Consider the following 24,884-nt stretch of genomic DNA (forward strand, 5'->3'; position numbering starts at 1 on the left):
ATGACAGAATATGTCTTTATTAGAAAGAAAAAAAAATGAACATTCAAGACGACGCTGCTAACAAAATACACCGCTTTAATGCATAACCACAAGTTTAAACTACATTTACAACAAATATGAAATCTATTTTCATATCGCAATGTTAAATATAGAATATATAGAAGATAATGTAAAAAAAAAAATGAGCCCTATCTTCCAATGGTAAACAATCCTTCAAAAAATTCCTGGATCGGGAATAATATCCTGAGCTTCACCAAAAACTAAGCAATTCTTCCTTATCACAAGGGCAATCATCCCACCAACTTTCATTCAAATCCGTTCAGAACTTTTCCAGATATCTTGTTCACAAACACACGAACACACACACGCACACACACACACACACGACACGATCGAATGCATTACTCCCTGGCGGGAGTAATAAACACAAAATGAAAACATTTTGACAAATACTGTATCTAACAAAATGACCCAGGTAGGCCTAATCTTTTCCCGAACATCATGCAGTAACCGGCGTATGCCTACGGGAGCGACCATTTGTATTCGTCCTATTTATCTGATCATGCAACCTCACCGTTCCACCAGCAGCAATCATCTTGTCTACGAGGACCTTGGCATTTCCATTACTCCAACCTCTAGCATTCCCTAAATGATCGAGGGCTTCAAGCACAACCGAGTCATTCATCTGCTCCAGCTGGTCCAGGTTGAACGACGACGCGCCACCTTTCTCAAGCACTCCCCGAAAGAGGTGAGAGTTCAGCTGGGAGGGAATGAATCAATGTTCTATGTGAATATTTGTCCAAAAGAGGTGTAATACTGATGTGTATTCTGGAGTGATTGGTTAAAACACCACCTTACCTCATGCACGTCATTATTGCATGAGCGGAGTGCATTCATTAGTCTTTCCCTCTCGTCATTTGATTCAAAATCGGTGACATTATCCACCTCCAGGTAGCAGTTCAGCAAACCCAAGCTGAGATGGGCAGGTAAAATATGTTAGATATGTTAGTCATATGGCACAAGGGCACAGGTAATATGGGCATGACCAGTAAAGTTTCAAATGACAAAATTCTGCACAAATATTATTGTTGAAATCTGTAGGAATGCCAAATACTGTGGAAGGCTAAATACAATAGAACTTAACAATTTATCAATCACTGTGATTTGCTGCTAGGTGTGCACCTCACCTGTTTGTATCCTTAATGCATGGCTTGAGCCGTCGGAGCAGCACCTCCGCCTGTGGCCGTGGAAGTGAATATTTTTCCCTGAAGACGTTTTCATTGGACCTGATGAACTTGCATGCCTAATGAAAGGTCACAGATCAAGCTAATCGGTGAGATGTGTGATTGAGTAAAACATATATCAAACATATTGGGGTACGAATACAATTACAGCCGACTTGATGTAAACATAAAAATCATTTTAATAATTAATTTAAAATTGGATTACGAAACAAGCTAATTGATGTTTGTTTAATGTTTAATTATGTTAGTAAGGTTCCTTAATAATAGCGGTTGGAATGATAGTGTCACCCCCAGATTGGCGGGTCCATGGGCCCCCTCACCGGCAGGGCCACGGGCCTCCTCATTGGCGGGTCCATGGGCCCCCTCACTGACGGACCCACGGGCCCCTCACTGGTGGATCCACGGGCTCCTCACTGGCGGGTCCACGGGTTCTCACTGGTGTGTCCATGGGCCCCCTCATTGGTGGGTCCACGGGCCCCGTCATTGGTGGGTCAACGGCCCCGTCATTGGTGAGTCAACGGGCTCCTCACTGGCGGGTCCACGGGCCCCCTCACCGGCTGGTCCATGGGTCCCCTCACCGGCTGGTCCATGGGTCACCTCACCGGTGGATCCACGGGCTACTCACTGGCGGGTCCACGGGTTCTCACTGGCGGTTCCATGGGCCCCCCACTGGTGGGTCCACGGGCCCCTCATTGGTGGGTCAACGGCCCCGTCATTGGTGGGTCAACGGCCCCGTCATTGGTGAGTCAACGGGCTCCTCACTGGCGGGTCCACGGGCCCCCTCACTGGCGGCTCCACGGGCTCCTCACCGGCTGGTCCATGGGTCCCCTCACCGGCGGATACACGGGCCTCTCACCGGTGGATACATGGGCCCCATGTTAAGCATTGTGAAGATTATATAAACCTTAACCTTCCCTATAGGCCTCAAGCTGAGGCCTGAAATAGTGCCAAAAAATGATTTTCGTTCCGAACTCGCGGGACTACGATTTCTATGCATTGTTTTATTGTATCCAACATGTCTGACCTTGTGTTAAAAGTTTAACTCTGAAATCCTGCCACTTTCCATGAACGACCACGTCAAACTAGGTCATGTAGAGTCAAAAAGGAGGGTTTTTAGCTCCGCTGCCGACTTTGCGGCCTGGTATCTCCGTCAGTACAAATCATTCAGCCTCGGAATTTATGTTCGGCATAGACCTCCCATGGTTCTGTGGCCCTGCCAGATTTGAAGGCTCTTACTTACGCACGCATCATACAGCGGAAGTGTAAAAAATGTACTTTTGTCGTTCGTACCCACTGTAAAATTCAATGAATTTCTCCGAAATGAACCCAAAATACTTTCGAAACCATCAGAGATATCCTCCCGAAAATGGGTAAGCTTGGCATATGGAGGGATTCTGCTTATTGACGACGTTTCGTGGTTGTCTGGAAAACAAAGGATGAAGGGGGCGACACTAAAAATGCCTCCAGATGCATATGGGGACCGCATGATGACCAGGGATAGCAGAGTGAATGTAGAGTAGGGAAGCTTGGTATTATGGTCGGCGGTATGAATCCGATGAATACATGATAATCCATCGATACAATAAGCATCAATCGATAGATCATAATAAGGCACACACCTGAAGTAAATCACATGATAGTTTATTCACCGTCGTGTCAATGCGCAAAGATGCAGGCTTCGATGTACGCGAAAATCCTGAATGTCCACGGGCTCAAGTAGCACAAATCTTCTTAAAATTTCAAGGCAATCGGATGAAAATTGAGTATTTTAGAAATTCGACAAAGTTGGTGAACTTTGGCCTATGTTGACCTATTGACCTCTTGATCCCAAAAACAATAAGCTTCTTGCTTATGACCAAGTCTACCATTTGGTGATGTTTCGTGAAGATCGGTTGAAAATTGTGATCTGTAGGCGCCTGACTGAGAGACAGACAGACAAACAAACAGGCAGACAGACAGACAGACAGACAGACAGACAAACAGACAGAATAACGCACAAGATCAAGCAATATACTTGAAAAATCTCAGGTAGAATTAATCAGCAATTATTTCGCTCAGGTAGAACAGCAAGGTGATCGTGAGTATTTTATTATTAAACTTAGTATACAGTGCACGTTTTCATGCCTCCGCAGGACGGTTGTCCGTCCGGTTGTCGGTCCGTACCAGACTTTCGTTTCCAGAATAACCGCTTATGGGATTGGCTTATTGGTATGCACTGTAATAATTGGTATGATAACAAAATTGGTATGAACTGTAATGCAAAGATGAGGTGGTTCGATTTTGGGTTGAAAAGGTCAAAGGGACCATGGTCATGTGACCTTTAATTTAAAATCTTGGTAACCACAACTTGTGGACGAGAGAAGGGATTTCAATCAAACTTGACAGTAAATATCGCGGAATTCGGGAGCAAAATCTTCCCCATTCTGTCCTGCTGCCCGGATTCGTCAGGTCAGCGCTTTGTTAGGGTCAGAGTGCCGATTGGTCCCCATGGACCGTCCCTTTCCCTCTTGTCCCTGTTTCTCTCTTTCTCCAACTCCGACGTGGCCCTGACCGTGAAGGTGGGTCACACCATCCGAGATGTGGGGGATCTCTGGGTCGTTTCTGGGAGATCGATCCGCTGTCTTTGTGTCACGGGCTTGTTCGAGAGAACTGTCCGACGTGATACAACAACAACCAAATTTGACACCACAATGGCCTGCTGTGCAAAGATGAACAGATTAATTTTTTGGGTGTAACAGGACTTGTGCCCTTTGAAAATATTTTTGCAGATCATAACTCGAGTTTGAAACATCTGAGGTTTTACCTCTGTCATGTGACCTTTAATCGATATCAAACGTAAACAGTGGGTTGACATCGAACGCAGGCGGACGCATATCCAATATCACCAACCGATGCAGACATTGTACAACAGAGCTCGTTTCGTCCCACCCTGCACAATAACGTGGGGTATAATTAGCAGTGTAGGTAGATCCTAGACTCGTGGAGGTAGATCCTAGACTCGTGGAAGTAGATCCTAGACTCGTGGAAGTAGATCCTAGACTCGTGGAGGTAGATCCTAGACTCGTGGAGGTAGATCCTAGACTCGTGGAGGTGTATCCTAGACTCGTGGAAGTAGATCCTAGACTCGTGGAGGTAGATCCTAGACTCGTGGAGGTAGATCCTAGACCCGTGGAAGTAGATCCTGGACTCGTGGAGGTGTATCCTAGACTCGTGGAGGTAGATCCTAGACTCGTGGAGGTAGATCCTAGACTCGTGGAAGTAGATCCTATACCCGTGGAGGTAGATCCTAGACTCATGGAAGTAGATCCTATACCCGTGGAGGTAGATCCTAGACTCGTGGAGGTAGATCCTAGACTCGTGGAGGTAGATCGTAGACTCATGGAGGTAGATCCTAGACTCGTGGAGGTGTATCCTAGACTCGTGGAGGTGTATCATAGACTCGTGCAGGTGTTGGTGAATTCGACGTTGACCAGATGCTGGTGTCTGTTGGCAAGATTGTGACACTCACCATCCAATTGCAGCCACGTCTGCAGGCATTCACGATATTTACTCCAGCTAAGAGGCGTAAACGGCGAAGTTATGTCATTCACGACGTGTTCAAAGTGCATGAAGCACTTTAAACGCGATTTTCCCGAGGCCATGACTAAACATTCAGCGCGACATGGGTGCCGCCATTTTGTATGTCATGTGCCCCAAGCAAGTGTTCTGATAGGCCTAGATTCAAAATTAGTGCCTTCGATGCAAGACAAAGGTAGTGCGACATAAACGCGTGGAAAACTTTCAAACTGGCAGGATCTGTTAGTTAAACTTTTTGTATGTGCTACAACTCGGCACGTACTCAGATTACCAGTGATTATTTTTTAGTCTCTGTGACCTCGGAACGGGATTGAACGATACACGGTGTCAGCTTGAGGCCTACTATGATTAGGGAACTTACAAATGTGTCGGCAGACATTTGGAATGATAAGTCTTGTGAATTGAAAGTTAACAATGGTGTGCTAACCTCCATGAGGTGCAAAGTGAACCTGACAACCCTAGTGTTAGGCCTTTGCCACAGTAAAAGAGAACCCTTTGTCACGGCAATAGGTTCGCCCTCCTTCGGAACATTACAATACCACCTGGCTGTCCTGTCATGTTAATGAGGTTTTTGATCTTGAAATTACATTTAACTGCAGAATAAAATTCCATCCATTCGGCCTCAAGCTGACACCGTGTATCGTTCAATCCCGTTCCGAGGTCAGAGAGACTAAAAAATAATCACTGGTAATCTGAGTACGTGCCGAGTTGTAGCACATACACAAAGTTTAACTATCAGATCCTGCCAGTTTGAAAGTTTTCCACGCGTTTATGTCGCACTACTTTGTCTTGCATCGAAGGCACTGATGTTGAATCTAGGCCTATCAGAACACTTGCTTGGGGCACATGACATACAAAATGGCGGTGCCCATGTCGCGCTGAATGTTTAGTCATGGCCTCGGGAAAATCGCGTTTAAAGTGCTTCATGCACTTTGAACACGTCGTGAATGACATGACTTCGCCGTTTACGCCTCTTAGATGGAGTAAATATCGTGAATGCCTGCAGACGTGGCTGCAATTGGACGGTGAGTGCCACAATCTTGCCAACAGACACCAGCATCTGGTCAACGTCGAGTTCACCAACACCTCCACGAGTCTAGGATCTACCTCCACGAGTCTACGATACACCTCCACGAGTCTACGATACACCTCCACGAGTCTACGATACACCTCCACGAGTCTACGATCTACCTCCACGAGTCTAGGATCTACCTCCACGAGTCTAGGATCTACCTCCACGAGTCTAGGATCTACCTCCACGAGTCTAGGATCTACTTCCACGAGTCTAGGATCTACCTCCACGAGTCTAGGATCTACCTCCACGAGTCTAGGATACACCTCCACGAGTCTAGGATACACCTCCACGAGTCTAGGATCTACCTCCACGAGTCTAGGATACACCTCCACGAGTCTAGGATACACCTCCACGAGTCTAGGATCTACCTCCACGAGTCTAGGATCTACCTACACTGCTAATTTATACCCCACGTTATTGTGCAGGGTGGGACGAAACGAGCTCTGTTGTACAATGTCTGCATCGGTTGGTGATATTGGATATGTGTCCGCCTGCATTCGATGTCAACCCACTGTTTACATTTGATCTCGATTAAAGGTCACATGACAGAGGTAAAACCTCAGATGTTTCAAACTCGAGTTATGATCTGCAAAAATATTTTCAAAGGGCACATGTCCTGTTACACCCAAAAATTTAATCTGTCCATCTTTGCACAGCAGGCCATTGTGGTGTCAAATTTGGTTGTTGTTGTATCACGTCGGACAGTTTTCTCGAACAAGCCCGTGACACAAAGACAGCGGATCGATCTCCCAGAAACGACCCAGAGATCCCCCACATCTCGGATGGTGTGACCCACCTTCACGGTCAGGGCCACGTCGGAGTTGGAGAAAGAAAGAAACAGGGACAAGAGGGAAAGGGACGGTCCATGGGGACCAATCGGCACTCTGACCCTAACAAAGCGCTGACCTGACGAATCCGGGCAGCAGGACAGAATGGGGAAGATTTTGCCCCCGAATTGCATTGGGGGGAGGAGGGGGAAGCGTTCGACCACCATGAAGAAGCATCCGCGATATTTACTGTCAAGTTTGATTGAAATCCATTCTCTCGTCCACAAGTTGTGGTAACCAAGATTTTAAATTAAAGGTCACATGACCATGGTCCCTTTGACCTTTTCAACCCAAAATCGAACCACCTCATCTTTGCATTACAGTTCATACCAATTTTGTTATCATACCAATTATTACAGTTCATACCAATAAGCCAATCCCATAAGCGGTTATTCTGGAAACGAAAGTCTGGTACGGACCGACAACCGGACGGACAACCGTCCTGCGGAGGCATAAAAACGTGCACTGTATACTAATTTTAATAATAAAATGCTCACTATCACCTTGCTGTTCTACCTGAGCGAAGTAATTGCTGATTAATTCTACCTGAGATTTTTCAAGTATATTGCTTGATCTTGTGCGTTATTCTGTCTTTTTTTCTGTCTGTCTGTTTGTTTGTCTGTCTGTTTGTCTGTCTGTCTGTCTGTCTGTTTGTCTGTCAGTCAGGCGCCTACAGGTCACAATTTTCAACCGATCTTCACGAAACATCACCAAATGGTAGAGTTGATCATAAGCAAGAAGCTTATTGTTTTTGGGATCAAAAGTTCAATAGGTCAACATAGGCCAAAGTTCACCAACTTTGTCGAATTTCTAAAATACTCAATTTTCATCCGATTGCCTTGAAATTTTAAGAAGATTTGTGCTACTTGAGCCCGTGGACATTCAGGATTTTCGCGTACATCGAAGCCTGCATCTTTGCGCATTGACACGACGGTGAATAAACTATCATGCGATTTACTTCAGGTGTGTGCCTTATTATGATCTATGGATTGATGCTTATTGTATCAATGGATTATCATGTATTCATCGGATTCATACCGCCGACCATAATACCAAGCTTCCCTACTCTACATTCACTCTGCTATCCCTGGTCATCATGCGGTCCCCATATGCATCTGGAGGCATTTTTAGTGTCGCCCCCTTCATCCGTTGTTTTCCAGACAACCACGAAACGTCGTCAATAAGCAGTATCCCTTCCATATGCCAAGCTTACCCATTTTCGGGAGGATATCTCTGATGGTTTCGAAAATATTTTGAGTTCATTTCGGAGAAATTCATTGAATTTTACAGTGGGTACGAACGATAAAAGTACATTTTTTACACTTCCGCTGTATGATGCATGCGTAAGGAAGAGCCTTTAAAACTGACAGGGCCACAGAACCATGGGAGGTCTATGCCGAACATAAATTCCGAGGCTGAATGATATGTACTGACGGAGATACCAGGCCGCAAAGTCGGCACCGGAGCTAAAAACCCTCCTTTTTGACTCTACATGACCTAGTTTGACGTGGTCGTTCACGGAAACTGGCAGAGGATTTCAGAGTTAAACTTTTAACACAAGGTGAGGCATGTTATGTACAATAAAACAATGTATAGAAATCGTAGTCCCACGAGTTCGGAACGAAACTCATTTTTTGGCACTATTTCAGGCCTCAGCTTGAGGCCTACATGTGCATCGATTATATTACTGAGTTTTTGGTCATGTTTAATTTTTTTTTTGTCTCATTTTTCCACACACGTTCACACACAGATACACTGATGAATACACGAGACACAACACAGGACTGTTAGACATGACAAAGACAGCCACTGAGCTTGGGGGAAGTGACGTCAATTCCTGGGGCACTATGGGTACCAGCGACGTCAACAATGCGCCGCCTTTCTCACCGCACTCAGGGGGTTTTTCCTAAAGACGAACTTCTTCCTCCAAATGGGTGCCAACCATTGGGGATTGCCATTGCTCTTAACCTTTCAAATGCTGAATGCCAAGCAAGGAAGCAGCACCCCCTTATTTTAAATATTTTGAAAAACTTACATTTTTTAAAATTCTTATTTTTATTATATTATTCATTCCTCTTTTATTATTCATTCATTCCTTATTTTAAAATTCATTCCTCTTTTCTCCTGCCTCTGGAACAAACTCCCTCACTCTCTTCAATCCCACTCCTCCCTCCAGGTCTTTTACAGCTTTTCACCACCATCTCCTATCTTCCCCCTTCCAAAACCTTGATCTTTTCTACCCCCATTAATTCACCCCAGATACACTTTTTTGAAATACCGATTTCTTTCCTGGAAGTCCTAGTAGTCCATATGTTTTTTGTTTTTTAACCTCTCCCACCCTCCTTCCCATGCCCCCTTCCCCCAAGCCCTCTCCCTCCCACAGATCTCCCAATGTCCCTGCTCTCCATCTTGTTCTCCCGCTCCCTTTATCATATGTTTTATGTTTCAGTTTGTCTTTTTGTGATCAATGTTAGCTCTTACACGAGCCTCGATCTTGTATACAAAAAGAAACAAAAAACCCTCATGAGAAGCGTTAGTGAAGCTCTCATCATTCTAACCTCTGACGGAGAAATTCGACTCAATTCCTCCCCCGGTGTGAACAGCAGAAAACGACCAAGGGTCCCCATGTTGTCTTCGTCCAACCAAAACGTTCCTGAGGTTCAGACACACACAAGGACGTTGAATATTCTCTCCTGTTCGTTGTCGTGCATTTTGTATGAGAAAGCAGCACCCGGAGGACCTCCTGTGTTCGTTTTAACAACACGGGATCAACCGACTGGGCCGCAGGAGGTGTGATCATGTTTTACGCGACACTGTTCACAATGATTCCATGTTATTCCTTACAGATAAAAAAAAGAAGGAATGAAGCAATCAAATAAGAAAATAAAGAAAGAGGAACGGCGTAAGGATGCGTAAGGAATAAGGATGCATCACGAATGGCGTAAGGATGCGTAAGGAATAAGGATGCATCACGAATGGCGTAAGGATGCTGTAATGAAGGACATAAAGGAGGACATTTACCATTGCTTGTTCGATTAAGTGAGGCAGAGACCACTTCATATAGGGCACGGCGCTTCCTGTTGAGGGAGTCGTAGTGCTCGTTGAAGAAGTCCATCCTGCAGTAACCAATCATGGAGGTTGTTATTGCAAACATAATAAGTGATTTGGACAGCAGATGCCACATCATCGACATTGTGGAGAGAGATTGCGGCATCACGTACACACACACACACACACACACACACACACACACACACACACACACACACACACACACACACACACACACACACACACACACACACACACACACACACACACACACCAAACAATGTAAACACACATACACACCAAACAATGTAAACACACACACACACACATCAAACAATGTAAACACACACACACACACACATACACACACACCAAACAATGTAAACACACACACACACACACACACACACACACACCAAACAATGTAAACACACACACACACAACAATGTAAACACACACACACACACACACACACACACACACACACACACACACACACACACACACACCTTTTGCCTCCCTGTTTTATGAAAGGACCAATGCAGCATGTTTTCCTTACGAAGGTTAAGAAAATAATAGAGTCATGGGAAGAATAGTTTAAAGCCATACATTATAGAGATTTGCTCTTTGGAAATATTTGATGGAAGATTCTGGAAATCCTCTGCAGTAAGTGTTGAGACATTGTTTGCTTCCGCTTTGAGGATGGAAGCCATCTTGTCTGGCGATGCTCTCAGAGCTTCCAGCAGCTGTGAACAGCATAAAGTCCTCATTGTATGGTCCAAAACAATTGTCGTACTTGTACCAACACAATGCAACGTCAAGGTTGTCTTTACTGATGGTGGTGTCGTTATCATTAGCACGATCATAACAGCCTGGGAAGGCCATTTTAAGGAAACAGGAAAGATCCGATAACTGAACAATGTGCAAACGGTTATGTTATTCACGCATCACAGAGTGAGGCACACTCACAAAGTTTGTGGTGGTGGAGGCATGGTTGTTCATGCGGACCGAGATACCAAGAGCAATGAGGATAGCATCTTTTTGATCTTCAGAAAAGCCTTGCTTCTGCTCCTCAGTAATAGCTGCAGCGTTTTCCGAGCCCAATGATTCGAGCCGAGAGACAGACATTTCCTGGAGGGAACATCAAGCACAGTACATTGAAACTGGAGGGGGTGGGTTGAGGTGTTGGGGGTAGTGTAAAAGGATGATTTAAAGGAAGCAAACTGGAAATGTGTTGTGATAAACAGAATTCAACCTTAAGATCGAGACACTGAGATTCCTTAAGAGGAATAAAATAGAATACCCGAAGAGGAAGGTAGTGAGATTCCCCAAGGGGAAGGCACTGAGACGCTCTGAGAGGAATACACTGAGATTCCCCAAGAGGAAGGCACTGAGATGCCCTAAGAGGAAGGCACTGAGACACCCTAAGAGGAAGGCACTGAGAGGCCCTAAGAGGAAGGCACTGAGATGCCCTAAGAGGAAGGCACTGAGACACCCGAGAAGAAAGCAATGAGATTCCCCAAGAGGAAGGCACAGAGACACCCTAAGAGGAAGGCACTGAGACGCCCTAAGAGGAAGGCACTGAGACGCCCTAAGAGGAAGGCACTGAGACACCCTAAGAGGAAGGCACTGAGACACCCTAAGAGGAAGGCACAGAGACACCCTAAGAGGAAGGCACTGAGACGCCCTAAGAGGAAGGCACTGAGACACCCCAAGAGGAAGGCACAGAGACACCCTAAGAGGAAGGCACTGAGACACCCTAAGAGGAAGGCACTGAGACACCCTAAGAGGAAGGCACTGAGACACCCTAAGAGGAAGGCACTGAGATGCCCTAAGAGGAAGGCACTGAGACGCCCTAAGAGGAAGGCACTGAGACACCCTAAGAGGAAGGCACTGAGACACCCTAAGAGGAAGGCACTGAGATGCCCGAAGAGGAAGGCACTGAGACACCCTAAGAGAAATGCGCTGAGACGCCCTAAGAGGAAGGCACTGAGACGCCCTAAGAGGAAGGCGCTGAGACGCCCTAAGAGGAAGGCACTGAGACACCCTAAGAGGAAGGCACTGAGATGCCCGAAGAGGAAGGCACTGAGACACCCTAAGAGGAAGGCACTGAGACGCCCGAAGAGGAAGGCACTGAGACACCCTAAGAGAAATGCGCTGAGACGCCCTAAGAGGAAGGCACTGAGACGCCCTAAGAGGAAGGCGCTGAGACGCCCTAAGAGGAAGGCACTGAGACGCCCTAAGAGGAAGGCACTGAGACACCCTAAGAGGAAGGCACTGAGTCGCCCTAAGAGGAAGGCACTGAGATTCCCTAAGAGGAAGCACAGAGTTGCTTGAAAAGAAGGCACAGTGATACCTTAAAATAACAAGAATGGTTATTTAAACATTCCCACCTGTAGTATTTCCTTTGGCATGGCTTGAATGGCTTCTGGTTTCACGTGCTGTAACAAGCTCTCATTCACGTTCAACCATTCTTCATTCGAGAGGGCGGCTGGAACAAAGAAAACGTCAAACGTTTAGAGAAAGAGATGGCGGTATGTTTGCAGGAAACCATTAGTGAAGACCAAAGGTCCAAGATAACGACTGGGATTCAAAACCAACCTGCCACAACCCCAATTTCGTTGAAGGTTACGGCCGACCACGTGTTGATCTCTCCAAAAGCTTCAATGGACTTGTTTTTGAGGGCTTGCAGGACCGGCTGATCACATTTATTCTCGCCCACATTGCTGGCGGAGTTTCTGCGCGACCACACGACAGAACAAAGCTCAATCCGATCACACTCTCCTCACACCACCCACACTGAGCTCCCTTGAGACGATACATGCAGGGACGGACCTGTACGCATCTGTGTTGAGTCGTCCGATTTGCTCAGGCGTCAAGAAGCAGATAAGATGGCCAAGACCGGTCACACCTGTGGATGACAAACTCTCTAAGGTAGAGGAAGTCTGGTTGAGGTAGGACTCCACAATGATCTTTCCCTGATGAAGAGGAGGAACGAAACAACATTAGAGAAGTAACGATGGACATCCTCAAGTCATGACAAGCACTCATTGCTAAACTACTGAAAACAAGGAGAAAAAGACATAAAATGTCATAGCCCCGGTGGTTTTAGTAATTTTGCTGTACAGTGTTAAAGGTCGCCAGTCGGGCATCTTTGATGGCATCGCAAAACAAAACGATGTGCATATGTATACCGTCATGTATTGTCTTTGTGCTGAGTATGAACAAAATCGGTCCATACATCTCCGAGATACAGTTGCGGATGGACGGACGGATGAGACCCAACCCATAAAGATCTCGTTTCGGACAAGTCCAACGGGGCTAAAAAACCAAATGTTGCTCAGCATTTAAAAGCATAGAGCATGGACAAACAAACAAAAGTTGGTAATAATAGTGCAGGCCTTAATAGGCCTAATGGCCTCCTCCTGCATCGAAGTTCTTTGTAAGGGAACTCTTATTCAAACTATAATAGCACTCGGTAGAGGGTCGAGCGAATACCTCTGCAGGTGTAGCAGGATTCTCTCACTCCCCTAAAATCTCACTCTAGAGTGATTCTGTCCTAGGATAAAATCACTCTAGAGTGAACTAATCCTAGGACTGGCACACTCTAGAGTGTAATTATCCTAGGACAGAATCACTCCCCCTGTCAGGATCAACACACTCCCTCCAGGATCAAAGCACCCCCCTTTAGGATAAAGTCAATCCCCCAGAAAGAATGGAAAGGTACATTGAGTTACTTTGGAAATGTAACTCACGGGATGTTAGATATCGTTGCAATGATCAACAGAGCTTTTACTATGTATTTTAGTGTATACCGTGTGAGCATGTGCATCATGTTGTCGGATCTTAATATTCAATTGTTGAATACATGTACTATATTTGAGCCCATCATTATTTCAATACAACAAAAGAAGACGAGTCCCGTTTTCCCCGTATATTTAATCAATACGTATATTCACATGAGAGTTATTATACTTTGTTATGGTTTTTAAAATATCATGCAGTGTACTTCATTTCATATCTATATGTATACCTTTGTACACTCTTCCGAGTGTATTCAGTGTGATGTGGGTAATATTTACATATCTTCGGATCTACATATGATTTCTTTTGTACACCCATGGGAACACTATATATATGCTCTTGACAATATACTTAGTTCGATTCTTGGATTCTTATCGAAATGATTTAAACAATATTTAATTCCACAAATGTACAGATAGTGCAAACATGTCAAATACATACGTGACAAAGCCGAATGCCTCAACTCTGTGTTTCCCTCAAAATCTTTAGTCCCAAACCCATCTCTCTCTGTTCCCACCGTACCCAGTCGAACCCAACTGCTCCTGGACTCTGTGTCCTTCTCTCCTGGCAAGGGGGAGGAGTTTTTGCCTAACCTCGACTCTGATTCTGCACCTGGACCAGACGGCATCAGCCCACGGGTCCTAAAATCCTGCTCTGCCGCTCTATCTCACCCTCTCTCTGTTCTTTTCACCCTCTCTTTTGCTCAAGGTCATCTGCCAGCATCCTGGAAATCAGCAAACATTACCGCTTTACACAAAAACAGATCCTTGCAACTACAGACCAATCAGCCTGCTCCCAATTATCAGCAAAGTCATGGAATCCATCATTGCCTCAGATATGAAATCTTTCCTCTTCTCCAATGGCTTGATCTCTGATCATCAATTTGGTTTCAGACCAGGTCACTCTACTCTGGACATGCTGCTTCTGCTGTCTCAACAATGGATGGAGGTCCTCAATGCCAAACAGGAAATCAGAGCTGTCTCCCTTGACATATCACGTGCCTTCGATACAGTCTGGCACCCAGCTCTGCTCACCAAACTCTACTCCTATGGTATCCATGGAAATCTCCATGCATGGCTTGCGGACTTCCTCTCTGGTCGTAGTCAACGTGTGGCCCTGAATGGATTTCTCTCATCTCCCCTTCCTGTTCAGGCTGGAGTTCCCCAAGGCAGTGTTCTGGGCCCTGTGCTTTTTCTGGTCTTTATCAATGATCTCTCCGACTCTCTGGAAAATCCTCTCTATCTCTTTGCTGATGACTCCACTCTCTGCCGCTCCATTCCTCTTCCCTCAGATCGGCAGTCTGCAGCCTCCTCACTCTCTGAAGACTTGGACAAAATCACAGACTGGTCAAACAAGTGGACCATGTCTTTCAATCCTGACAAATCTCACACTCTTACTGTGTCTCTCCGAAAAGATTGACTGGACAACCCTCCCATCTACTTTCTCAACAATCCTCTCCAAGAAGTTCTGTCGCTCAAGCTTTTGGGTCTCACTATCTGCCATAATCTTTCTTGGGAAAACCACATTTCCAAGCTGGCTTCCAAAGCCAGTCGCCGACTGGGCATCCTCCGTCGTGCGAAGTCCTTCCTCGGCACACCTGAGCTCCTCACCACATACAAGGCTTTCATCCACAGCTCAATGGAATACTGTTCTCCCCTATGGGCTGGTGCTCCTGCCTCACACCTAGCTCGGCTTCACGCTGTTGCAACCAAAGCTTTCAGAATTATTGGAATCTCCCGCGATGAAGCTATCTCTGAGGGCCTTTCACTCTCTCACCGCAGGCAGGTCAGTGGTCTTTCTGTCTTCTTCTGACTCCTCTCCGGCCTTGCACCCCAAGCTCTCTCTGTGCTCTGTCCCCTAAATATTCCTACAGGTCACACAAGATCTGCCAGCAACCCTCTGATGGTTAAACTGCCGAAATCTCGGCTCTCTGCTCACCTTCACTCTTTCATTCCTCTTTTCTCCCGCCTCTGGAACAAACTCCCTCACTCCCTTCAATCCCACTCCTCCCTCCTGGTCTTTAAAACAGCTGTTCACCACCATCTCTTATCTTCCCCCATCCAAAACCTTGATGTTTTCTACCCCCGCTAATTCACCCCAGATCCACCTTGTTTGAAATTCCAACTTCTTTCCTGGAAGTCCTGGCAGTGTCCATATGTTTTATACCTCTCCCACCCACCCCCTTCCCATGCCCCCTGCTTCCCACGCCCCCCCCCCCCCCCAAAGCCCTCTCCCTCTCACAGATCTCTCGATGTCTCCATGTCTCTCGGTCCCTGCTCTCAAATGTTGTGTTTGTGTCCTTCCCCCTCTCTCCCCATCTTGTCTACCGCTCACGATGTTATATGTTTTATGTGTTGGTTTGTCTTTCTGTGTGATTAATGTTCGCTCTTTCACGAGCCTCGATCTTGTATACAAAAAAAAAATAAAACATGAATGGAATGAGCACTAAAACATTGGGACGTTTACAGTACGGAAATGCAATAAATATTGTAGGTGTTGAGTTAAGACATAGTCATTTAACATCGCTTAAATCTATTAGATTAGACTTTATTTTGTGAAATCTACCCCCTCCCCTTCCCCCCTCCCCCCTCCCACCCCTCTCCCATCCCTCCCTCTCCCCCTCCCCCCTCTCCTCCCATCCCCCCTACCCCTCCTACTCCCCTCCCCCTCCCCCTCCCCTTCCCCTCCCCCCTCCCACCCCTCTCCTCTCCCATCCCTCCCTCTCCCCTCCCCCCCTCTCCTCCCCTCCCCCCTCCACCTCCCCCTCCCCCCCTCTCCCCCTCCCCCTCCCCCCTCTTCTCCCTCACATTTATACACGGAATGCCGGGTACTTCCCCCCCCCTCTTCTCCCCTCCCCCGCTCTCCTCCCCTCCCCCCCTCTCCTCCCCTCACCCCCGTTCCCCTCCCCTCCTCTTCCCCCTCCCCTCCCCTCCCCCGCCCGGCAATGCCGGGTACTTCTGCTAGTATGTGAATATTATTATACTATACATTTATATAGCGCCTATATCCAGTTCTCGGAACTGCTCAGAAGCGCTTGTTTCCTGGTTATCGGAACGTGAACACACCTTTGCCAATATACAAACATTTGAGTAACATTTTAAAACCCGTATTTAATATTTATTAAAAGTGCAGTAAAGTTACAGAACGTAACTTAAAATGACATATTATATGTTGAAATGAAAATATCATTTTAGTATAAAACATCGTAAATGTATCGTAATGATTACTGCAAATGCTCTAATATCAAAATATATAGTTATTTGAATGTTAAATTTGTACTTTTCTTTATTTGATTTACCCAGTTTAATACAGGGATGCGAAAAACATTGTATTTTTATTTTTAGGGAGAGACGTTTACAAAGGACATCATTCTGCCCTGTTTATCAATTCATTTATCATTTTATGTTCATATTCATTAACTTTGTCATGGTTGTATGTCATTGCCATGCAATAAATATTGTTTAAATCACAAAATATATAGGGGAGTGATATAATCCTGGGGAGTCATTTGATCCTGCAAGGGGGAGTGTTAAAATCCTAGGGGGAGTGTTAAAATCCCAGGGGGAGTGTTAAAATCCTAGGGGGAGTGTTAAAATCCTAGGGGGAGTGATTTCATCCTAGGAAAATACCACTCTAGAGTGATTTTATCCTGGGGAGTGATTCTATCCTCCTACACCGGGCTGAACAGTTTACAATTTGTATCCCACTGATAGGCCAGATCTGGATTCGGACTTGAACCAAATCGAATTGGCTTGTTCTTATCACCTAATCAACTCATCCAGCAAGTTTTGGCCGAATCTGTCCACAACTTTTTTTGAGATATCCTGCTCACAGACAAACAAAGGTGTCATGCACGATACTTGTGGAATCTATAAAAAAAATATTGGACCTCAAAAATAATTGGTGGCTGAATTCAGTGACCAGATATGTAAATCCTCTTAAAATTTCAAGTCAATCGGATGAAAATACGGGATTTTAGAAATTCCATCTAAGTTGTTGACCTTTGGCCTATGTTGAACTTTTGGCCTATGTTGAACTCAAAAATAATTATTTGTGGTTGAATTAATTGACCTGATGTGCAAATCCTCTTAAAATTTCAAGTCCTCTGATGAAAATTGGAGAATTTAGAAAGTGTTGAGAAAGTTGAAGGTGTTGACCTTTGGCCAATGTTGATCTTTTGACCTCAAAATCAAGAGGCTTCTTCTTCATCACCATCTCCACCATTTGGTGAAGCTTCGTGAAGATCACTTTGAAATTGCGACCTGTCGACGATTGATATACATACACCAACCGACAGAATAACACACGTGACCAACCAATATACTTGAAAAATCTTTGATTTTCGCAAGTAACAAACAGGGGTGAAAACATAACCTCCATCTCCCTCCGGTGGCAGAGGTAATTAATTAATTAATTGATCATAATCATTGGTCGGACCAGTTGGCCTTTCTCCATTATTTGGTTTCCTTTACAAAACACAAAACAAATAAGAAAAATTATTAATCACCTTTTCAGATGTCCACTCTGTGGCCTTGCCAAGGCTGGACACCGTGTCGATGGAGGAAAATGTCATGGAGGAGAGTTCGCTTGACGTGAGTCCTACAGCGAGTCGGCAAAGGGAAGAGATCTGCACTTCGGTCCATTGGTCTACATGTGGACCCCACGCCTGGTCGAGATGGACCAAAAAAAACATCAATGGATGAACCATCATCATGTGCCATCCATTCAACATCCACACAGACAATGTGAAACAGAACACCATGATGGGTTTGTGGAGGTGAACACTGTGCCTCAGTATGGTAAATGTATATGTACAAAACAATGGTGAGAAAGAAGAGATAAACATGGCTTGGGAGAGGAGGTAGGTAGGCAAGTATGTGTGTATATGTGTGTGTGTCTGTATGTGTGTATATGTGTGTGTGTCTGTATGTGTGTATATATGTGTGTGTGTGGGTGTGTGTATATATGTGTGTGTATATATGTGTGTGTGTCTCCTTCCCCACCCTCCCCTATCTCTCTTCCCTCCTCCATTATTTCTCCCCCACACCCTACCTCTCTCCGACCCACGCTGTCACCTATTTTTAAATACATGGTCTGGGCTCGTGGATGAGCTAGGACACAGAACACAGATCAGGACACAACATACCAAAGGGAACAGCAGGAGAAAAGGGGAACACCATCAGCAGGGTGGAGGGAGAAGGTAGACGGAGACTGACAAACAAGGGATGCAGGTAACGATGAGGTGTAGGGGAGAAAGCAAGGGGTGGACAAGATAGATACATAAGCAACGTTTTGGGAGGGGTGAGGATGGTCTATCGGGTGTAGAAAAGATCATGGTTTTGGATGGGGGATGATCAAAGATGGTGGTGAACAGCTGTCTTGAACACCTGGAGGGAAGAATGAGATTTAAGAGAGTGTGGAAGGTGTTTCACAGGCGGGAAGAAAGGAACAAATGATTGTAGGTGAGCCGTTGTTCTGAATTTATGTAGTTTCCCAAGGGGGGGTTGCTGGTAGACCATGTGCGTCCACCTTTGGGGGTGGGGGTTACAACGCATGAAGAGAGCAGAGGATGCAAGACAGAAGGGAGACAGAAGGGAGACAAAGAGACCACCAAGCTGTTGGTGATGGTGAAGTGAAACCCTGATTCATCACGAGAGATTCCAATTATCTTGAAGGTCGTGGTTTCGAAAGTGTCAAGCTGAGCAAGATGTGAGGCTGGGGAGCCAGTCCAGAGGGGAGAGCAGTACTCAAGCAAGCTGCGGATGAAAGCCTTGTATGTGGATAAGAGCTCATGTGTGGCAAGGAAGGACTGCACGACGGAGGATGCCCGGTATCATGACGTCTGGCTTTGGAGGCTAACTTTTAAATTTGGCTTGCCCAAGAGAGATCATAGCTGAGAGTCAGGCACAAGTGTTTGAGTGACTGAACCTCTTCAAGAGGGTTGTTGAGAAAGTAGATGAGAAGATTTGCTGTTTGGTCCTTTTGGAGCGAGAGACATTGAGGGTGTGGGGTTTCTCAGGATTGAAAGACAAATTGCAAGTGTTTGACCAGTTTCTGAGAGTTTGAAGAGAGGGAAGAGGCTGTTGAAGGATGTCCCAGTCTGTCAGAAGGATGAAGGATGTCCCAGCAGAGAGTAAAGTCATCAGCAAAGAGATAAAGAGGAATTCCAGAGAGTCCGTGAGATCATTGATGAGGATTAGGAATAAGATGGGGCCGAGAACACTACTTTGAGATACTCCAGCCTTGACAGGGAGAGGAGAAGAAAGGGTTCCGTTGAAAGACACACATTGGCTACGAGAGTGGAGGAAGTCAGTAATCCAAGAGTGGAGCTGGCCTTGGATTCCATAGGCAGACAGTTTGGAGAGCAAGGCGGGATGCCAGACTGTATCGAACGCTCGAGATATGTCCAGAGAGACGGCCATGATCTCATGTCTGACATTGAGGGCCTCCATTCATTGTTGAGAGAGTAGAAACAGCATGTCCAAGGTGGAGCAACCAGGTCTGAATCCGAATCGATGATCTGAGATGAAGTTGTTAGAGAAAAGGAATGATTTTATGTCAACTGCGATGATGGATTCCATGACCTTGCTGACGATTGGAAGAAAGCTAATTGGTCTGTCGGTGGAAGATGACCTATGGTAAATAAAAATCACCGTTTAGAGGCCATTTTTGCGGGGGTTGGCCTTTTTCGGGAACCGTGGTTGTTGTTGTTTTTTGGTCCCCTTTTTGAAGCAATGTTTTACGGCCGGATGCCCTTCCTGACGCCAACCCTTTTTGCCACCTTTAACGACAAACAGGGAATTACCAGTGAACTGGTACTCAATTAGCCGACCTCCGAAGGATGACAGGCTGAGTCAACCCCCCTGGCGTTAATTCAGCGATCGACTGAGATTCGAACCCAGGATCCTAGGATCCTAAGCCGGCACCCTAGCCGCTAGCCCAACACCAGGGATCTATGGTAAATGACAGGGAGAAAAGGGCAGAGAGGATGTGAAAGAGATGCAGAGCAGGCTTCTCGGTCACATGGGCTGATGCCGTCCGCTCTATTTGCAGAGTCAGAGTCGAGGGTTGAAATACACTTTTCACCTTTTCATGTGCAAACTACACAGACTCCAGAAGTTGGGTATGACTGAGAAGGGAGGGTACAGAGACAGAGAGACAGAGAGACAGAGAGACAGAGAGACAGAGAGAAACAGAGAGAGACAGAGAGAGACAGAGAGAGACAGAGAGAGACAGAGAGAGACAGAGAGACAGAGAGACAGAGAGAGAGAGAGAGAGAGAGAGAGAGAGAAAGGGGGCTGGGTGATTGGGGACACAATGTTTTGAAGCAAACACAGAATTGAGGCATTCGGCCTTCTCACGAGCGGAGTTGGGTATGGTTCAGTTGGTTGTCGGCTCGTTCTCCCCTCAAAAAGTCCCACATTTTAAATTTGAAACGTTATTTTTGGCTTGGTGATGATTCCAGAGGCATTAAGACAACACGTTGAGCAGGTAAATGGTGGCTCCAACACTATCCTCCAAAAAGGTTAGTATTATTTTGAGAAATCTCTCCTTTTCAAGCGTTCTTCGTTGGTCTCCTCTCAAATAATCCCCATGTCCAGCATTCACCCCCACCCCACTCTCCCCAGATTGATGTAAACAAACCTCCTTAGCTCTTGCCAACAGAGCCAATCGCTGAGACTCGATGAACCCAGTCACAGCTCCCAAATCATCCACGCTATTCTTGAACGTGGAGTTGGACATGCAGTACAGCTCATTGGATGTCAATGCCCTGATCGCCATTTTTAGCTGCGATATCATGGTGGAATTAAGGGGTTGCACCTCGCTGCAGTCACCTGATAAAAAGGTAAGTCAACATACGCACATGTTACACCATTTGCCCAAAACGAAGTGAACTAAACTCCTCAGGTCACCAAGTACTTGCTGGTGCTATCCTCCAACATAATGTATTTTTCAGCACAGAATTATTTCAAAAAACTTTTTAAAAGCAAGAGGATGTCATGTGATCAGCTGCAATGAGTCACAGTGGCTTGTAGTTCTGTTACAGTACCTTCATAGTGGGCTTTGGGGCCTTTGAATAGCAGAATCATTAACCTCCTTCCTCCCCATGAACCTCAACTCTGTGCCTACATAATACATATATGCATTTCCCCATGCTGGTTTAATGATAGTTTGCGATTCACTTGTACCTATTTCTCAAAATACTTGATCGATTATCACAATGTCTCATCCTCCGTGGACGCAACATCTCCGCCAGTATCAGACATACTTTAGCACACCGACTATAATTTATCCCAGCTGTGTCCATCTTTGTCTTCTGGTCTGTTCACCCCTTGATAGTGGAACAATGTGAGGACCACCGGACAATGTGCGGACCAACCTGCAAAGTCTCCCAAATATTGGGCCCAATCCAGACTTCCAGGCACTCAAACGAAGTTGGGAAAAGAGACCGGCAACAATTTTTCTGGGTACCTGTTAAAGGCACGTTTGGGAGGGCTTGAGGTGTGAAAAGGGGTATTATTACTGATCCTCAAAACCTCCAATATTACAAATGAAGCTCTAGAAAGAAGATTTAACCACAGAAGAGGAAGTGAGTGAATAGCCTCGAAATGTGGAGAGAGCGATCAGAGTGGACGGACAGTTGATGGAATGTTGCGCTGTTCGGACATTACATTCATGGTGAGCAGCTATCGGTACAGCGGGATTCCCGATCTTATAACCTCAATTGAGCTGTGTCGTTCGGTGACCCTATATTTGGGTCACCGAGGACTTGCCTACCTACTCTGACTCTGCGGTGACCCGCTAGATGAATGAATTGATTGTTCCGTCAGTCAATCTGTGTTCGCTAAATGGGTGCCTTTCTGGGTAGATGCCATTTGCAAACTGAGCGAGCACTACCAAAAAGTTTGGCTCTGTGCTTGGAGCTCGATATAGTAACATGTTATAAGTTTATAACTGCATGGGGATTCCCTTCCAATTGCTCCTGTGTTTTCATGCAATTGGAGTTTGAATGTAATTCCTGTGGCCACTCAATTGTTTCAAACTTGCCAGGAACGTGGCAATGAATTTCTGCATCAATGTTCATTGCCCGAGTTGGTAGATTTCGAACAATAAACCAGGGATTTCAAACTTTTTTGTCTGACTGGCTCAAACCCTCAACTCTTCTGTCCTCAACTCTTTTGATCGTCCATATTTACTTTGTCAGCCATTGGAATAGATTCAGTCTCTAACTTCTAGACCATGACCAACAAGCACGACATCTCCTGGACTGACTGACCACATAGCAAAGCTGGTCTCCAAAGCCAGCCGCAAACTGGGCATCCTTCGTTGATCCATGTATTTCCATGGAAAATCATAGCTACTCACAGTCTGTTTACAAGGCCTTTATCCGTAGCTCAATAGAGTATTGCTCTCCACTATGGCCTCGCACTCCAGTATCACATCTGTCTCTCCTTTATTCTGTGGAATCTAAAGCTCTCAAAGTTATTGGAATCCTTTGCAACAATGCCAAAGCATCTGCTGGATTGGCATGGACATACATCATTATCGGTACGTTGAGCCATCAGTTTATTCTGTTGATTGAGGTCATCAAGGAAAGCACTACCGCTCAACCAATCCATGAGACAGTTATTTGGGAACGAGTCCCGGTCCATCTGTCCTCAGGTAAGAGGCAGAAAGCTCCCAGGTCAAGTGACACGGCTCCCAAGTTCATCTTTTGGAGAATTCTCAACCTTCATATTGTCTTTATTGTAAAAAAAATACCCCAAAAAATTACTTTTGGTATTATAAAATACTATTCATTTTATTATTTTATTTTTCCTTATTGTAAAAAATATCCCAACCAAAATAATTGTTACATTAAAAAAGCCAACTTGAGAGATGCAACAAAGCAAATGAAAGTGCAAAATTGGAAATTACCATAAGAAGCTGCCCTCTTGGTCCGTTCTGAAACGAAAGGTGGAGGAAGCAAAACGAGCTGTTACGATATCATCAAACAAAACTATTAGAAAGCAGCAACAACTATGGCAGGCACGAAAGAGAACAACCTTTTCCCTTACTCCCAAATAATGTTGTTACCTCCACCACCTAGGGTGGGCGGAGGTTATGTTTTCACCCATTTTTGTCTGTCTGTCTGTGAGCAAGATAACTCAAAAGGTTAGGGATGGATTTGGACGAAATTTAGTGGACAGGTAGATAATGTGGTGGTCTGGATCCGGCCTATCAGTACGATACAAAACATAAACTGTTCAGCCTGGCAGAGGCATGCGCTCCACCGAGCCATTCTAGTTGTTGCTGTTGTTGTCAGACATTGTGAATTCAACTAACAAAACAAAACATGGAGGACGAGTAGCATGTTTCAACAGAATCAGAAGGCCAAAAGGGAACAACTGGATACTCAAATAATGTACATATTTAACCCTTGTAATAAAACAGGTTGTGTCGTGGAAGTTGCCCAGAATCTACGTCATCAACGAATATGGGAGACGATGTGAGATGCTCGGGTTTTTTGAAAGTTATTGCCCACTACACCCTTGCGGCCTAATTGTGACCTTTATTCACCACATAACCCCATTCCAAACGGTCACTAGTATTGTTTAATACTCGCCGGAGAGAAATTTGAAGAAGATTTGACTTTCTTACACGTGGCGGTGTATAGGCTAAGAGTCGCTGGTCTGCACACCTACCTGAAGTAATAATTATTTTAAGCAGTTATCTAATTCTGTCAAGCAGTGTCCGACTTCTGGTGACATCTATGATCGGATTTCTCCAAACATCTCCATTCTGCACTACTTCCCGAAGCTCTGGCAGGGACAGCTTGATTGCAACGTTTCACCCCATCAATGCAGCATATACAAGGTCTGCCTCTTCCTCTTCTTCCCTCAACCATAACGCCAGAAATACCAGAACATTCACCAGCCTCCTCTTCGTTTGTTTTGTCACATCTTTATCTTTTCAGATCTTTATCAATCCTGACATTCCTGTTCTCCCCAATGCTAACCATCTGTTAATTTCTCCTCCACATTCCCCACTCACGAAGAACTCAGGAAAATGAAACTTTCCACTATTTCCACCTGATCATCTCCAAATCTGAACACATCGATCTTCTTAATTGGTGAAATTTTCGAAATTTTCAGTTTAAATAAAGACCGGCTTTTTCACTTTCCTTCTTCACTGTTTGTAGCAGTTTCATCAAGTCCTCTTTAGTATCTGCCAACAGAGTGGTATCGCCAGCATACCTTAGATTGTTGATAAGTCGTCTTCCAATCCCGACTCGAGCATCTATGTCATCCAAGTTAAATGTTTTG

The 24,884-nt window shown here is 45.4% G+C and overlaps 1 protein-coding gene across 1 annotated transcript in view; it reads right to left on the reverse strand.

The window, feature by feature from the left end:
- The window catches only part of LOC137439518 (uncharacterized), a 104,561-nt gene that overhangs the window by 19,240 nt on the left and 60,437 nt on the right, over positions 1-24,884 (reverse strand). The window contains exons 20-32 of the mRNA XM_068135345.2: positions 23,497-23,523; positions 21,223-21,413; positions 18,086-18,244; positions 12,610-12,752; positions 12,376-12,512; positions 12,168-12,265; positions 10,744-10,905; positions 10,384-10,520; positions 9,744-9,838; positions 9,281-9,375; positions 1,188-1,303; positions 859-973; positions 575-760 (exon numbers count right to left, since the gene is read on the reverse strand). Coding sequence (XP_067991446.2) covers positions 575-760; positions 859-973; positions 1,188-1,303; positions 9,281-9,375; positions 9,744-9,838; positions 10,384-10,520; positions 10,744-10,905; positions 12,168-12,265; positions 12,376-12,512; positions 12,610-12,752; positions 18,086-18,244; positions 21,223-21,413; positions 23,497-23,523 — 1,661 coding nt within the window. The remainder of the gene's footprint in view (positions 1-574; positions 761-858; positions 974-1,187; positions 1,304-9,280; positions 9,376-9,743; positions 9,839-10,383; positions 10,521-10,743; positions 10,906-12,167; positions 12,266-12,375; positions 12,513-12,609; positions 12,753-18,085; positions 18,245-21,222; positions 21,414-23,496; positions 23,524-24,884) is intronic.

This window comes from Myxine glutinosa, chromosome 14, assembly GCF_964187855.1.
Source record: "Myxine glutinosa chromosome 14, kmMyxGlut1.1, whole genome shotgun sequence".
Lineage (NCBI taxonomy): Eukaryota > Metazoa > Chordata > Myxini > Myxiniformes > Myxinidae > Myxine > Myxine glutinosa.